This window comes from Myxine glutinosa, chromosome 14, assembly GCF_964187855.1.
Source record: "Myxine glutinosa chromosome 14, kmMyxGlut1.1, whole genome shotgun sequence".
Lineage (NCBI taxonomy): Eukaryota > Metazoa > Chordata > Myxini > Myxiniformes > Myxinidae > Myxine > Myxine glutinosa.
The window spans coordinates 39,003,772-39,019,592 of NC_136274.1; the positions used below are offsets into that span (position 1 = coordinate 39,003,772).

The window sequence follows — 15,821 nt, forward strand, 5'->3', positions numbered from 1 at the left end:
AAGTTTTGGAACGCGCTGTAGCCACTCAACTCAAACATCACCTCTCTGCCAATAACCTGTATGAAACATTCCAATCTGGATTCCGCTCCAACCACAGTACTGAAACTGCTCTCCTCAAAATCACCAACGACCTTCTCCTCTCCTCTGACGCTGGCAACCTCAACATTCTCCTCGTTCTCGACCTCAGCGCTGCCTTTGACACCATCGATCACACCATCCTCCTCACCCGACTTGAATCCACCTTTAACGTTACCGGCACTGCCCTCTCTTGGATTAAATCATACTTCTCTGACAGACGCCAGTTCATCTCCATCAATAACTGCAAATCCCCCACTGCTCCCCTCCCCCAAGGTGTCCCCCAAGGTTCAGTTCTTGGCCCCCTCCTCTTCATCCTTTACCTGTCCCCCCTCGGTCACTTAATCCGCCATCATGGTCTCCAATTCCACTGCTTCGCCGATGACATCCAGCTTTTCATCTCCACCAAGTCCGTCTCCACCGACACCCACTCTATCCTGACAAACTGCATCTCTGAAATAAAATCCTGGCTGCAAATCAACTTCCTCAAACTTAACTGTGATAAATCTGAAATAATCATCATTGGCCCAAAAACGCTCACAAAATCCACCCATAACTTTGCCCTCAACATCGACGGTATCCCAGTATCCACCTCCCCTCTCATCCGGAATCTTGGCGTCATCTTTGACCAAACCCTCTCCTTCGACAAATACACTAAACAGATCACAAAGACAGCCTTCTTTCACCTGAAAAACATCGCCCGTCTCCGCTCATCCCTTTCCTCCACGGCTGCAGAAACCCTCATCCACACCTTCATCACCTCCCATCTGGACTACTGCAATAGCCTCCTCTATGGTTCACCCTCAACAATCACCAATAAACTCCAATACATTCAGAACTACGCTGCCCGTCTACTCACCCATTCCCGGACCCGTGACCACATCACCCCCGTCCTTTACAAGCTTCACTGGCTCCCCATCTCCCAGAGAATCCAGTACAAAATCCTCCTCTTGACCTACAAAGCCCTCCATAACCTGGCCCCATCCTACCTGGCTGACCTCCTCTCCAGACACACTCCCACCCACAACCTCCGCTCTGCTGGTACCAACCTCCTGACCCCCCCCCCCCCCATCCGGACCAAATTCAGATCCTGGGGGGACAGGGCCTTCTCCATCGCTGCTCCCACCCTCTGGAACTCACTACCTCACACCATCAGAGACTCCTCCTCACTCACCACATTCAAAACATCACTCAAGACCCACCTGTTCAGCACTGCATTTAACATTCAACCCACAGCATTTAACCCCTGACTATCACTTCTCCTTCTCCCTCCTTTTGCTTTAAATATTTCCCTATTGATTCTTGTCTTTTTGCAATTGTTGTTTTCATGTTTTGTTATGCATTATGTTTTGCACTCTGTCAAAGCGCCTTTGGGCTTCATGAAAAGCGCTATACAAAATAAATGAATTATTATTATTATTATAAAGGTGTGTTTCTTTCTTAATCATGTCCATTCATTTGAATTGGCCACAGGTGGACTCCAATCAAGTTGTAGAGGCTTCTCAACGATGATCAAAGGAAATTGGATGCACCTAAGCTCAATTCGGAGTGTTATAGTAAAGGGGTTTAATACCTATTGACTCACAACATTTCTGTGTTTCATTTTCAATTATTTTGAAATAATTTCAATTTCAATCCCTGGTGATGGGCTCGCGGCTAGGGTGCCGGCTTAGGATCCAAGGATCCTGGGTTCGAATCCCGGTCGATCGCTGAATTAACGCCAGGGGGGTTGACTCAGCCTGTCATCCTTCCGAGGTCGGCTAATTGAGTACCAGTTCACTGGTAATTCCCTGTTTGTCGTTAAAGGCGGCAAAAAGGGTTGGCGTCAGGAAGGGCATCCAGCCGTAAAACATTGCTTCAAATAGGGGACCGAAAAACAACAACAACCACGGTTCCCGAAAAAGGCCAACCTCCGCTTTGCGGGGAAAAATGGCCTCTAAAGGTGGTTATTATATTTTCAATTATTTTGTCAAAAATTTGAAACGAAAAATTCCACTTTGATATTTTGGGGTATTATGTGTTGATCAGTAACAAATGTTTTTATTAATCCATTTTAAATCCAAACTGTAACAACAAAATGTGAAAAAGTCAAGTGGTGTGGATACTTTCTGAAGGCACTCTTTATTTACTATATGGCTATACAGTGCTTGTCAAAAAAAAGGTAATCCGAATTCAACGGGTTAATATGCAAAGGTTATTTATTTTGACAATTTACATGTGGTTTACTAATTAAGAGGAGATCCTCAGCTTTCCATTGAGACCTTTCATGCATCATTGCTGTCACACATGACCGAGTACATGTTCATTGAAAATGACAAGTTCAAATCGCATTTTTACAAGTTTGACTAATCGATGCAAGTCAGGATAATTGGTGCAAAATGAACGTCAGATGTGAACTTTTCTCAGGAATGATTGGCCTTTATGCACCCACACCTTCAACATGTCCACCTCCCCTTTCAACACAAAGCTCACAGCGGCGGAGCATGCCCTGAACTGCTCGTCTCACCATAGCCGGGTCATTGCGCAAAGCATCCACTTCATGTCGAATACGGCCCTGCAATTCGTCAAGATCACAGGGAGGAGTTACGAACACCTTGTTCTTTAAATGTCCCCAAAGGAAATAATCACATGGTGTGAGGTCAGGTGATCTTGGCGGCCATTCCACTGCATGGTTGAGGGTGATGACTCGGTCTCCAAAGAGTTCCCTCAGTCGATCTCGGACAGCGATAAGACGATGTGCTGGGGCCCTGTCTTTGGCCCACCAGAGATATCTGAAGACACCACAAATTTGTTGCTCAAAGTTCTCCTCCAGCTGCGGTAAAACTTCATAATTGATGATCTGCAGATACCTGTTATCATTGACATTCCTTTGAAAGAAAAAGGGCCCGATCACCTGACCACTTCCACAAATTCGCAACCAAACAGGCCACTTTTGTCGATTTATGTTGGTGTCAAAATTAAATTCCGGGGGTTGTCCTGTCGGTGCATATTCAAGAACATTATGGGTATTGACCATGCCGTCCATGGCGAAAGTAGCTTCGTCGCCGATAACGAGATACCGCAGGAAATTGACATCTGCTTCGCAACGTGCTATCAACCATCTGGCAAGCACCAGCCTCCTGGCAAAATTCCCTGGCGTAAGTTGATGCCGGATGTGAATCCGATATGGATGTTGGTGGAGGTCCAGTTTTGTGATTCGGTTGAATGTTGCCGAAGGCAATCCCGTCCCATTTCGTCTTGCGCTGGTATCCCTAGGATGCTCCAAAACTTGCTGCCTTACTGCTGCAATGTTCATTTCCGATCGCCCAGTATGCCTCCTACCAGAATTCTCCTTGTTGCGGTTGAGGCTAGTCCCATGCTCTTTGTATTTTCTAACATTTGCCCAGATGGTTTTGGCTGCTGGAGGCTCCCGTTCTGGGAAACGTTCCCGGAACGCATCACGAGTTCGCTGAAAACTTTCAGTTTGGTGAAAGGTTGTAACCACGAAGGTCCGCTGTTCAGTCGTAAGTTGAACCATCTTTTCAATGACTCAGACTGTCTCTAAACTCATACACTGTTGGCCCATCTTAAATTCCCATCTTAAACAAAGGATGACGCAACTGACAATTACCAGACCAGCTTAACAATTTTACATAATCAACTTGGCAGTCGACAAGTAAGGCGTCCATTTAAAACTGTCTTGCACCGATTAGCCAAACTTGTAAAAATGCGATGTGAACTTGTCATTTTCAATGAACATGTACTCAGTCATGTGTGACACCAATGATGCATGATAGGCATCAATGGAAAGCTGAGGATCTCCTCATAATTGGTAAACCACATGTAAATTGTCAAACTAAATAACCTTTGCATATTAACCTCTTGAATTTGGATTACCTTTTTTTTTTATACGCATTGTATATGCGTGTTTTTGGCAATGTTATATTGGCAGTGGGGCCTCATTGGGTATACAAGCAGGGGAGTAGAGAGAGGCAGAGACAGACAGAGAGAAAAATGGAAGGAAGAAGGGAAGAGGATTGGGTATGTATGGTTTAATGGGAAGAGAAAATATCATGTGTAGAGATGTAGATGAGGATGGGAGGGGGAGTTAAAAGAGAAGATGGACCACCCCATTGCAGCTTTGGAGGGAAGAATGTGCTTGAACTGTCTCCAGAAGGTAATTCCACAAACGGTAGAGAAGAGAGACAAAACAGTGGGAGTGCGTGACAGCCTGGATTTTGAGAGTTTAGCCATGAGTAGCCACTGGAAACTCATGCATTCTGGAGGAGGCCAAGAGGGTCGATACCAGATGGAATTAGACTGGAGGAGATTCAGGAGAATACTTTGTGTTGTGAGAGTGGCCACTCACCTCTGGGATGTGATTGCAACAGTCCTTGTGTTTCGGCCTGTTCGCCGTATAAGCCAACAATGTTGGCAGTTTGCATTCTACAGCATTGGTGGGGGTGGTTGGAGAGTGGAGAGAGTTGGCTGAGGACAGAGGGGAGTGGAGGAGTATTGTGGCCATGACAGGGCAGGAGCTTGGTACCATTCGGCCCTACGTCTTATAAAGGGAAAAGGAGAATAACAAAATAATTCAAGAGAGATTTATGTGATGCGGGAGTGCCAGCAAAGAGGGAAGAGCAGCACACCTTTGTGAAGGCCAGATTGCTGTGTCCCTACCAGTTGGCTTGTTCCAGCCTGATTCTACAGCTCTGAGGTCACTTCTTAACAATAGTTAGATAGATGTCTGCTCTGATAAGAATATGGTTAGAGGAGCCAATATGGCCATAGGAAGAACAGGAGAGGTTGAACGTAAAGTTTGTCACTACGATCACTGGTGGAGTTTGGAGTTAGGGCAATGCCCCCACCTTAATTTTTTTCATCAGTTTACAATTAAGATAAAAACATCCCGTATTTAAACGTGAGCAACAATAATGAACATAAACTGTACTTGGGATTTCACGTACACTGTAACTACACTAACAAACGATAATTCTGGAAGTCAGACCGAGTTACCCTTTATTCATATTAAGCCCTTGCCCCCCCCCCCCCCCCCCCCCAAATAGAGAAGTCAAACTTCGCCTCCGATTACGATATCCAGGCCTTTCCACGACCCGAGATACAGGTTGGAAAGTTCACAGATTAGGTCAGATCCGTATACAGGTAGTAGACATAAAAATGGAAACACCTGGATAAATGAGTGATACCAAGCAACGGCTTCCACACAGGTGTGGCCCATGTGTTAATTTTACAGAAACACAACATACCAGCATGCTTAGGGTCGTGTATAAAATGCTGCACAGACCTGGTTGCTCAACATGGTGGCCCAACGCTCTATTACGTGACTTTACATTCGTGTTTCCTTTTGATTTTGTCCATGACCTGTATGTTTTTTTTTTTTTATTCCAAAGATATCCACTACGAGCATTAGATCCTGTTTTTAAAAAATCCGAAGGGACAAGTCTGAACTGTATGGGGTGTTATTTAGAACTTCCCAACCCATCTCTGTTTCAGTACTGAGGTCCTTTTAGGTATGTGAGAGTACTGAGGTTATTTGGTATACCCACTTTGCTCGTATTATTTTGATGCATTTTTTTTCAAATAAACAGGATGTTATTGTCTGCTCCGGCTGTCTGTCCGTCCGCCGCTATATCTTCTCCCAAACTGTTGTGCAGAAATTGACCAAACTGTAGTTATGATCACCACATGGCATAAAGGTGCAACAGTAGTATCACGATTGGCCCCGCCCCCTGTGGTGGGGTCAAAAGGTCAAGTACCAAAAAATGCAATTGCAGGCTCATTTTTTAAATGAAACTTAGTATATGCAATCAACACTGACAAAGTCGCCGGCTGCATTACTTTTTTGGGTTGTCTGTCCGTCCATCTGTGGGTGTGTCCGTGATAGATTTTCGTTCTCACAATAACTTAAGAATGGGTGAAGGTATCTAAGTCAAAGTTAGTACAAGTATGTATAATGATCATTAACGCAAAAGATTAACTGATTTGATTTTGGCATCAAGAGGTCAAAGGGACAGAGGTCATGTCAGGTAAAATATGATACTTGAGAACAGCCGAAGGGATTGAAATCAAACTTTGTGCAAGTATGTGTAATGATGTTATAGTAAAGTTTGTGTAATGGGCAGAGGCACATCGGTCTATGTCGCGAAATCGTAGAGTACCGTTTCCGTCAAAGTCGATTTTTGATATTGGGTCATTCCTAGTGGAGCCTTTTGCCATGTTTCAACTTTGCTTTGGGTTTTAAGCATGGGGATTTGCAATGGCGTGCCATCGACTTGGCTATAGTTGAACTTCAAATGAGAATGAATAATTATAACCACACTTCCAACACTGACATGCATTTCTACAATTTCTCATAGTAATCCAGAAATTCTCCAAATTCGTCTGCTCAACACGTTTAATTTCGTTGAGTTACATCAGTTGGTTGCACATGAGAATGCACAAGATCACTCACAGTTTCATCGCTACTCACTACCATTTAAACACTGATGTGAACGGCACCCATTTCTGAATTGTACAATCTCCTGGAAATTTAATCTGGTTTGATGTTATATTTCACAGGGGACCTCTTCTGTTCAGGGGACATGACTGTGTTAGCCGCTATCTTACTTTTCATCCAAAATGTTTTCACCAGCATTGACGTTAGTTCCTGTATATCCAGCTCTTTGTAATTGCACCATTTTAGCAATTCACTCATGATTTCACATGTTCTGCAATAAAAAGTTTGCATCAATCTTAAACTGCCTCTTCTTAGTTCTGTTATTGAAGTTATTATTGACAAAAAGAATACTTTGAAGAGCAATAGTTTTATCAGGCTTGTTCAAAAGGTTTTTAGCCAGACAATATAAGAAGTCGTGTGCTTGAAATATCATATACAACATCTTTATTTCTCAAGCATAATCCATTGTGACATTTATGCACTTCTTCCATAAGTGGACAAGTTTTGGTTTTTTCTGGTAAAAGTATTGAGAAATGTTGTTCATACGTGTTATAATAAACATCAACCTTTGTTCCAAACAGCTTTCAATGGACAGGATTTGGCAGACTTCTTGAAAGATATGGAGAGTATTGAGGGCAGCAGCAGCTGTTTCCAACTTGTTTCTGACGAGTCGACATCAGGAGATATGGCAGATATATCAACATGCCAAACTTCCAGTTCACCACACACTACGCCACACACCTCAACTTCGGCTTCACCACCCTATAAGTCAGCTCTTGAAACGCCATCACCCACGGCCTCATCTTTCCCAGCCAACTACACCGACGACAAGATCGATTTCTTTAGTGCCAGGGAGAAGTTCAAAGGTTAGGAATCACCTTCTTTAATTGTAACTTCATGAAATTCTGTAAACTCTTCAGCACACTTTTGAAGGAAATCTGATATTGCATTCTCTGTGATAAAAACCACCGTTTAGAGGCCATTTTTCCCCGCAATGCGGGGGTTGGCCTTTTCGGGGACCGTGGTAGTTGTTGTTTTTTGGTCCCCTTTTTGAAGCAATGTTTTACGGCCGGATGCCCTTCCTGACGCCAACCCTTTTTGCCGCCTTCAACGACAAACAGGGAATTACCAGTGAACTGGTACTCAATTAGCCGACCTCGGAAGGATGACAGGCTGAGTCAACCCCCCTGGCATTAATTCGGCGATCGACCGAGATTCGAACCCAGGATCCTAGGATCCTAAGCCGGCACCCTAGCCGCTAGCCCAACACCAGGGATATTGCAGGGATACTGAACGGATAGGGATACCTTTATTACCAGGGATACACCCTCTGTGATACTGCAGTATATGATAAAACTTTGCACCAGCTATGTACATGAAATGCAACCTTTTTTATGCAAGAATGATCGTGGGACATCCTGCAGAAAAAAATGCAACTGAGTCAATTGTATCCATGTCACATTTCCATTCATAATTTGAAGTTTGCTCCAGCACCTTAGCCAAGCAGGGGATGTACACCTCATGGCAAGGAAAAATAATAATGCAATAAAAACTAGAACGCCACTCAGTAGAGCACATACTCCCGCCGTGGGTCAAGTTGGAATAGTACGATTTCACTAGTTTCAGGGAGTAGTTCAGTGACAACACAACACAACACAAGACAAGACAACACAAGACAGACAATGCACAGATATATATTTAGAATATATAGAAGATAATGTTAAAAATAACAAGGCAATTTCACTTACATTTTCGGATTCAGCGTTCAATTCTATATAAGTGAGTGTATTTTGAGGCATGTGTGACTTCAAATAAAATTGTAAGCCAGGAAAAACGTTCGTTTCATTCCTTAGGGATACAACATGTAAAACTGGCCCAAACGTCAAAACAAAACACGCTCATTTTAAGTCGTACAAGCTAATGCAACCACTCATTCTTCTGGGAAGAATCCCGTGCACATGCTTGTCACACTTATAACTCACCTAAGTCTTTATAAGTTCATCAAATACTGACACCGCGATTGACATTCACTGAGGTAAATGTTGACATCTCTTCTGAGGTAACAAACAAACAAACAAACAAAAAAAAAACAGTTTTAAAGCATTATACGTATCAAACGATACATGTTAAGAAACGGGGAAACCTAATACATACTTTGGCGGTTTTAAAATGACAATGTCTTTATTAGAAAAAAAAAAGAACGTTGAAGACGACGCTGCTAACAAAATACACCGCTCTAACGCATAACCACGAGTTTAAACTACATTTACAACAAATATGAAAACTATTTTCATATCACAATGTTAAATATAGAATATATAGATGATAATGTTCAAAAAAAAATGAGCCCTATCTTCCAATGGTGAACAATCCTTCAAAAAATTCCTGGATCCGGAATAATATCCTGAGCTTCACCAAAAACTATTCAATTCTTCCTTATCCCAAGGGCAATCATCCCACCAACTTTCATCCAAATCCGTTCAGAACTTTTCCAGATATCTTGTTCACAAACACACGAACACACACACACACGGACACGATCGAATGCATTACTCCCTGGTGGGAGTAAATATGACACAAAGAGGGGATGGCAGTGTAGGTGAAGCAGACAGAAGATCTGTGGTTCTGGGCTGGGAAGGTGAGGGGTCCGAGGTAAGGGATTGGGCGGGTAATGAGGGAGAGTTGGGGTTGTGGAAATGGTGCATTTTGGGTAATAATTATGAGAGCTCGGCGGTGAGAAGATACTGGAATTGACAGGATGGAAAAACGAGCAAGGTTAAAGCAGCAGCAGAGGAAGATTTAGAAATTTTGAGATGGTGTTAGTATTGGGAGTCTGATTGTGTGGGGAGGTGGCATAAAAGACATGCAATGGAGACATTATGGATAAATTGGAGAGACATGGCTTCTTCTTTTTCTTCCAAATGCAGCACATGGCTACTTGTAACATAATTTGTTGGGGTGCAACTCTGCCGCTGATGCAGTTATGCACATGATGCCTGCGCACATTCAAGGCACCCAGTGCCAGAGGCAGCACAGTAACCCCAAAACAACACTGAACCTCCTCCATGGTTGACTGTAGGGAAGGTGTTCTTTTCTTTGAAGGCTTCATTTTGTTTTCTGTAAACATAGAGATGATGTGCTTTACCAAAAAGCTCCAATTTGGTCTCATCTATCCATAGAACATTCTCCCAGAAGGATTTTGGCTTGTTCAGGTGTGTTTTGGCAAACTCCAGTCAGGCTTTCTTGTGTCTCTCTCAGCGGTGGGGTCCTCCTGGGTCTCCTACCATAGAACCCCCTTTCATTGAGTTGGTGACGGATGGTGTGAGTTGAAACTGTCGTACCTTGTGTCTGAAGGTCAGCTTGAATCTGTCTGGCAGTTGATCGAGGTGCTTTCTCCACCATTCTAACAATCCTTAACTGCAATCTTCGATGAAGTTTTCTCTTGCGGCCACGTCCAGGGAGGTTGACTACAGTGCCATGGGCGTTAAACTTCCTGATAACATAGCATATGGTGGACACACGAACATCAAAGTCTCTGGAGATGGACTTGTAGCCTTGACATTGTCCATGTTTGGCTACAGTGTTGTGTCTGACCTCCTCAGACAATTCTCTGGTTTTCTTTCTTTTCTCCATGCTCATTGTGGTACATACAGTGACACAAAACACCAGAATGACTCGTTTTCTCTATTCACACTGGTTGAATGAGTGATTTTTATATTGCAGGCACCTGCAACTCACCACAGGTGAGTTCAATTCCAAAGTAAAGGAGAATCACCTGCTTGAAATCTAATTATTTCGAACAACTTCTAAAAGGTGCCAATAATATTGTCCGGGCCATTTTCGGATTTCTTTGTGGAATAAGCTAAGATATAGTAATTTTTTCACCTTTTTTGTTTTGTTCCACTGCAAACCAAATAAATACATATGTGGATACCAAAATATCTTTTAATTTCAACAATTTTCTGGAAGAAATGTTGCTTTATTTGAAAAAAGTGCAAGGGTGCCAATATTTTTGGCCATGAATGTGTGTGCTAGTTAGAAAAGACAATTACTGAAACATTGTAACAGACAAGTTATTTGGCAGTGGACAGTTCAAAAGAGGAGGAAATAGTTCAATGTTGTGTTGGTTTTTTTTCCTCACCTTTTTCTTGATCTCTCTCATTTTTGATGGCCAATAAAAATTTTTTATAGCAAATTGGAAAACTCCCCTCCCCTCCCTCCCCATACCCTCCTCCAAACTCATCATAAGTCAGAATGGAGTGAGTAGGATTGTTTATTAATTTTGTGCATTAAAACTAAAAAAAAAATACAAAATACAGCAGGCTCCTAGTACAGTATTCTGATATCAACTCTACGACCCTGTCGTTTACTGTGTCTCTTATGGTATTCCTCTTTAACCCTCCAACCTTCACCAATTTCTCCAGAATGCACGTGTTCTTCCAATAACCTCTTCCTGGTTTAACCCCAAATCCCCCCCAACTCTAAACTTCCAAATCCCATGACTTCCTTTCAGGGTTTCCCATTGTTGATACACCACCATCTTTTGTCATCTTCTATTCCTACCCACAATATTTTATTTCCCCATCAACTCTACCTAACCCAACCATTTTACTTGCGGGTTTCCTCCCCATCTCTCTCCTCATTACCATGATTGTTGCATCCACCCACCACCCCACTGTCAGTGCGTTGCCTTATTGCCTTCTATCTTCTCGCTCTTCCGTGAGCCTTAATGTTGTGCAAGCAAAGTACAACTCAACTGTAAAGAGATGAGATTCAAGATGTTGCTTTGCAGAGCAGTGTTGAAATTGCACTCTGTTTCTGTGTTTTGAAATTGTTCTCCCCAAGTACTTTGTACTGATTTCCTGCCGAAGGAAGCGAATGCTGTTTTCTTTTTCTTTTTTTTATCCCAGTCATGAAAAGACTGAATTGGCTTGTGTTTGCATCATTGGAAGTTATGATTAGTAATTTAGATGGCATGTAACTGTTGAAGCATTTATGGGCGACAAAATAGATATAAATACACAAATCATTTCAGTCAGGTCAGTCTCTTGACTGCCATTGGTAACATGTAACCCAGTGCTACCTGCCTCATGGTCGGGCAGTTGGCGACTAAACTGGCTACCCTCACTGGCTCGCCAGTGGGCAGGGTGACTCTGACACCCCGCAGGACTAAAAACAATACCTGTCAAAGGGCGGATGAGCTCCCCCTGGGAGCCATCGGCCATCCAGTAAGGAGATGGTGTCTCCAAAAAAACACTCATCTGGTTGGACCGGTTCCTTAGGTAGTAGGTTGAAGGCAGCAACCGTTCAGAGTGGTACTACCGTTTGGACTTCGGAGCGTTAAAGTGGTGCCCGGAACCATCTTACACTCTCCATGTCAGGATTGCTGAATTTTCTGTCTCACTCAAACTACAGCTACTGGGCGAGCTTCAATCTCTTTCTCACAAACAAACATCATACATTTTTCATCATACACTTTTCTTCTCTTCTATTTAAGGCCTGGCCTCGATGAGGGCTACATAGTCCGTGCCTGGAGCCTCCAACATAAAAATAATAATAATAATAATATGGCAAAACTTTGATCATGACGACCTCCCCTCGCCCCATCTCACCTCCGTCTTCAACCATCTTCTTAAGCATGCTCCCTTCCCCTTATTACCGTCATCTCTGTTAAAAAAAAATTCTCCTCTCACCATACTCTCCTGCCCTCCTTTTTGTCCCCCATCGCACCGCAGAGCGAAAGGGGGACTATGGTTTTCCCCTCCGTCCGTGCGTGCGTGCGTTGAACCTTGTGAGCGGAATATCTTGAAAAATAAATGAACTACTAACTTCTAATCCGGTGTTTGGGTGTATCTATGCATAAGGAAGAACGCTATTGAAAATTGGGTCGCCACGTCAAAATCCAAGATGGCCGCCGTGCGTCTTCCACTTTGTCAACTCGCATCACTTCACTGAAAGGGGACCTAGGCATAACGCTTGTTCTCTCCTATTGTTGCCCCTTCCACCTTTGATATTAATTTTATCAGTTCTTATTTTGTCAAGTTTGCCCCCAAACCACCTGCTCTGCTCCCCACTCCTCACCCATCTTCTATGTCTAATAACTAATGGTATTTTCCAACATCGAACCAATATGTGCTCAAGTTGAAATCTCATTTCATTGTTACCCAGTGTGCACGAAGCGAAAAGCGGGGTTAAGCAATTGTTTCACTTTGTCTGTCTCCATCTGTCTGCAGATGTCAGTTTATGATCAAGGAACAACTTGATTTAAATTGAATGTTATATTTTGAACATGAATTGGAAAACAAACCTGCCGTTTAAACAGTACTATGGCTCTGAATTTGTCCCGATTGCCTATCTGGCAGTCAAACAAAATTGAACATCATTACAAATAGGAAACTTCATAGGATAAGGACATCAAATAGGATAAGGACATCATAAAGGACATATAGAACAGGTACCATAAAATGGGGTGAATAGGGACAGCAAGGTGAATAGGGACACAAACTGAAAAAAAGTTCGGAAACTTTTTTTTGCTGAAAATTGATAACCTGACTGATTTGTTGATATTTGGGTTGAAAGTGTTCTCTTGTTTTTTTTAAAAGCAACTTATAGTCCCTATTAACCCCATATATGGGTTAAATAGGAATAAATAGGATTTTTATGGCTGTCCCTATTCACGCCGTTTTACGGGTGAATCGGGACAGTGACTAATACAAAAAAATAATAATCAAGAAATAGGGACAGTTTGGAGAAACTTTTTATCCCATATTTTTTTTCATTGGCGCCGTGGTTTATATTATGGGTGCATATTATGTGCATCCATCTGAGCTATCAATTTAGCAATAAGTTGGAAACTCAAGATTGTTTCTTGATTATTATGTTTTTTGTATTAGTGACTGTCCCCTATTCACCCGTAAAACGGGGTGAATAGGGACAGCCATAAAAATCCTATTTATTCCTATTTAACCCATATATGGGGTTAATAGGGACTATAAGTTGCTTTTAAAAAAAACAAGAGAACACTTTCAACCCAAATATCGACAAATCAGTATGGTTATCAATTTTCAGCGAAAAAAGTTTCCAAACTTTTTTTCAGTTTGTGTCCCTATTCACCTTGCTGTCCCTATTCCCCCCATTTTTACGGTACAATTAACTAATGTAACATGATAATTAAGGTGGTGTAAAAGATATTGCATCAACGGCATTGAACTTCTGGAATTTTCTTTTCTACAACGTTCAAATTCTTAATTTTATTTCAATTGAACTATATACTTGAACGATGTAGAACATAGATCACCTTTTTGGCAATTTCAAAACCCTTTCGTTTAGCAATACAGTACTTAGCCAAAATATTACGGCATTTTACATTATTTTTTTTATTTTTTTTTATGGGATATTGCTCGCCACAAAGCCAGAAGGCCACTCAAGGTGGAGGCTACACAAAGAAAACAAGAAAGAGCAATCAGAGATTGCAGACCCTCGCCAGGATGTGTTTTCAGTGGTTTTTAAGGCTTTTGTGTTAAAACAAATATGGCGGCCGAACCACGCGACCGATGACGTCATCACGTTTTTTTTTTTTCCCACCAATTTATCCCGAGATGGCGCTGAATAATTTCATCTTGCTCAGATGAAATTTTGTACTTGTCGAATTATGACGTCATAATGGAGGCACGTATGACATCATTAACATATTTTATTCCCCATGGAGAGTTCTTTACAATGAGCCATGTCTCAATTTTTTCTATTCAGCGCTTTCGGAGATAGAGGTGCAAAGGTTTTCGATTTTTCCAAGATGGCACCCTACCACGTGACCTATGACATCATAATTATCATAAAAAATTCTGCAGGTGAAGGTAGAATTTTTCTACCTTCACCAATTGTGACAAATTCCTGTCAATCGGACCAACGGTTGTGGAGAAAACCATATTTCTTCTGTGCATACAAACAAACAAATGAAAAATCGGTCAGAGACAGAGAACTTGCCAGAATGTACTTTTTTATCGGCCATTTTGGATTAAAATGGCGGGAAATCTATACATGTATATTGTATATACGCTAAGCAATGGAAGGTAACTGAGTACGTGTATGCATATCCCTTGTCCTTTCAGAGTTATAGTGGTTTGAAACATATTTTCAATGAAAACTTGGCCCCCTGACCTTTGACCCCAAAAATAATTAAAACTAAGCATTTTTGACCATTTTATCCCACATGTTATTTTTTGGGAATTGAATAATGAACATTTTGGTGTTGGTTAGAAGGGAATCGGATAATGTTTGACAGAGTTATTAGTAAAAAACAAAACAATTTTTGACCTTGAGTTTGACCTTTCAAGGTCAAAGGTCATGGTGCCAAATGAAATGTCGTATGTGACTTCCTATATGTCAGTAACTAAGTGTATGCATATCTCTTGTACTTTTAGAGTTATAGTGGTTTGAAATATATTTTAAATGAAAACTCAACCCCCCTGATTTCACGTTTTGGGTGACTGAGCTTGACCTTTGGCCTCGAGAGTTAAAAATTGGGCACAGTCTATTCCAGGGCAAGACAAATATGTGTGTAAAGTATGGCGATGCTATGTGCAACGATGTAGATGTAGTACTGCGCACAAACAAACAAACAGACAGACAGACAGACAGACAGACAGACAAACCAATCAACCAACATACTTGCCGGAATCTATTCTGGCAAGTAACAAACGGACTCAAATGCAAAACCCTCTCCTCTGGGGAGGGTAACAAAAGCAGAACAACCAGCCCTTTGGATTGAAACAAAACAAATGTAAAAAGTTGTCTCTTCACAGAACAAATCTCAGCAAATCAAATTTGCTGTTCGCTGACATCGTTCACGTTGTTTAAGCACAGGGTAAAAGTGTTCTGTGAACTCTCTAGTTTTTACATTTATTACCTTCAAATTGGTTGTACTTTAACTAAGTTGGTGAAGCACTTTAACAAGATGTTGTTTTTGCATTTGGTTTATGCACAGTTACTATTTACTGAAATGAATGGTTGCATGATTATCCTCTTTGGCTTTCAGAATTATATCAGGAATGGAAGGGCCGCGAGAAGCTACCATCGCGTTCGGATGAACCTACTGTTCCGGGTCGTGGAGCACCAATCCAAACACCATCAAACGAGAATACTCAAGAAAGTGGAAATTTGAGGAGGCCTTCAACATCTGTGGTCATTGTTGACAGCAACCCAGGAAATGGCAACAACAATAACAACAACACCAACCATATGTCTAAGGTAGATTCCTAAGTGAACAGTCTGAATGAAGACATTGCCTTTTTATGTTCAAAACAAAAACAGA

At 41.9% G+C, this 15,821-nt stretch overlaps 1 protein-coding gene across 4 annotated transcripts in view; it reads left to right on the forward strand.

Moving 5' to 3' along the window:
- LOC137415585 (protein phosphatase Slingshot homolog 2) overlaps positions 1 to 15,821 on the forward strand; it is a 276,350-nt gene that overhangs the window by 256,377 nt on the left and 4,152 nt on the right. For 3 of the 4 annotated variants that reach the window (XM_078768025.1, XM_078768026.1, XM_078768027.1), the window contains 2 exons: positions 7,093 to 7,377; positions 15,546 to 15,757. In XM_078768025.1, the coding sequence (XP_078624151.1) occupies positions 7,093 to 7,377; positions 15,546 to 15,757 (497 nt within the window). The remainder of the gene's footprint in view (positions 1 to 7,092; positions 7,378 to 15,545; positions 15,758 to 15,821) is intronic. The other variant, XM_078768028.1, reaches the window with a different exon arrangement.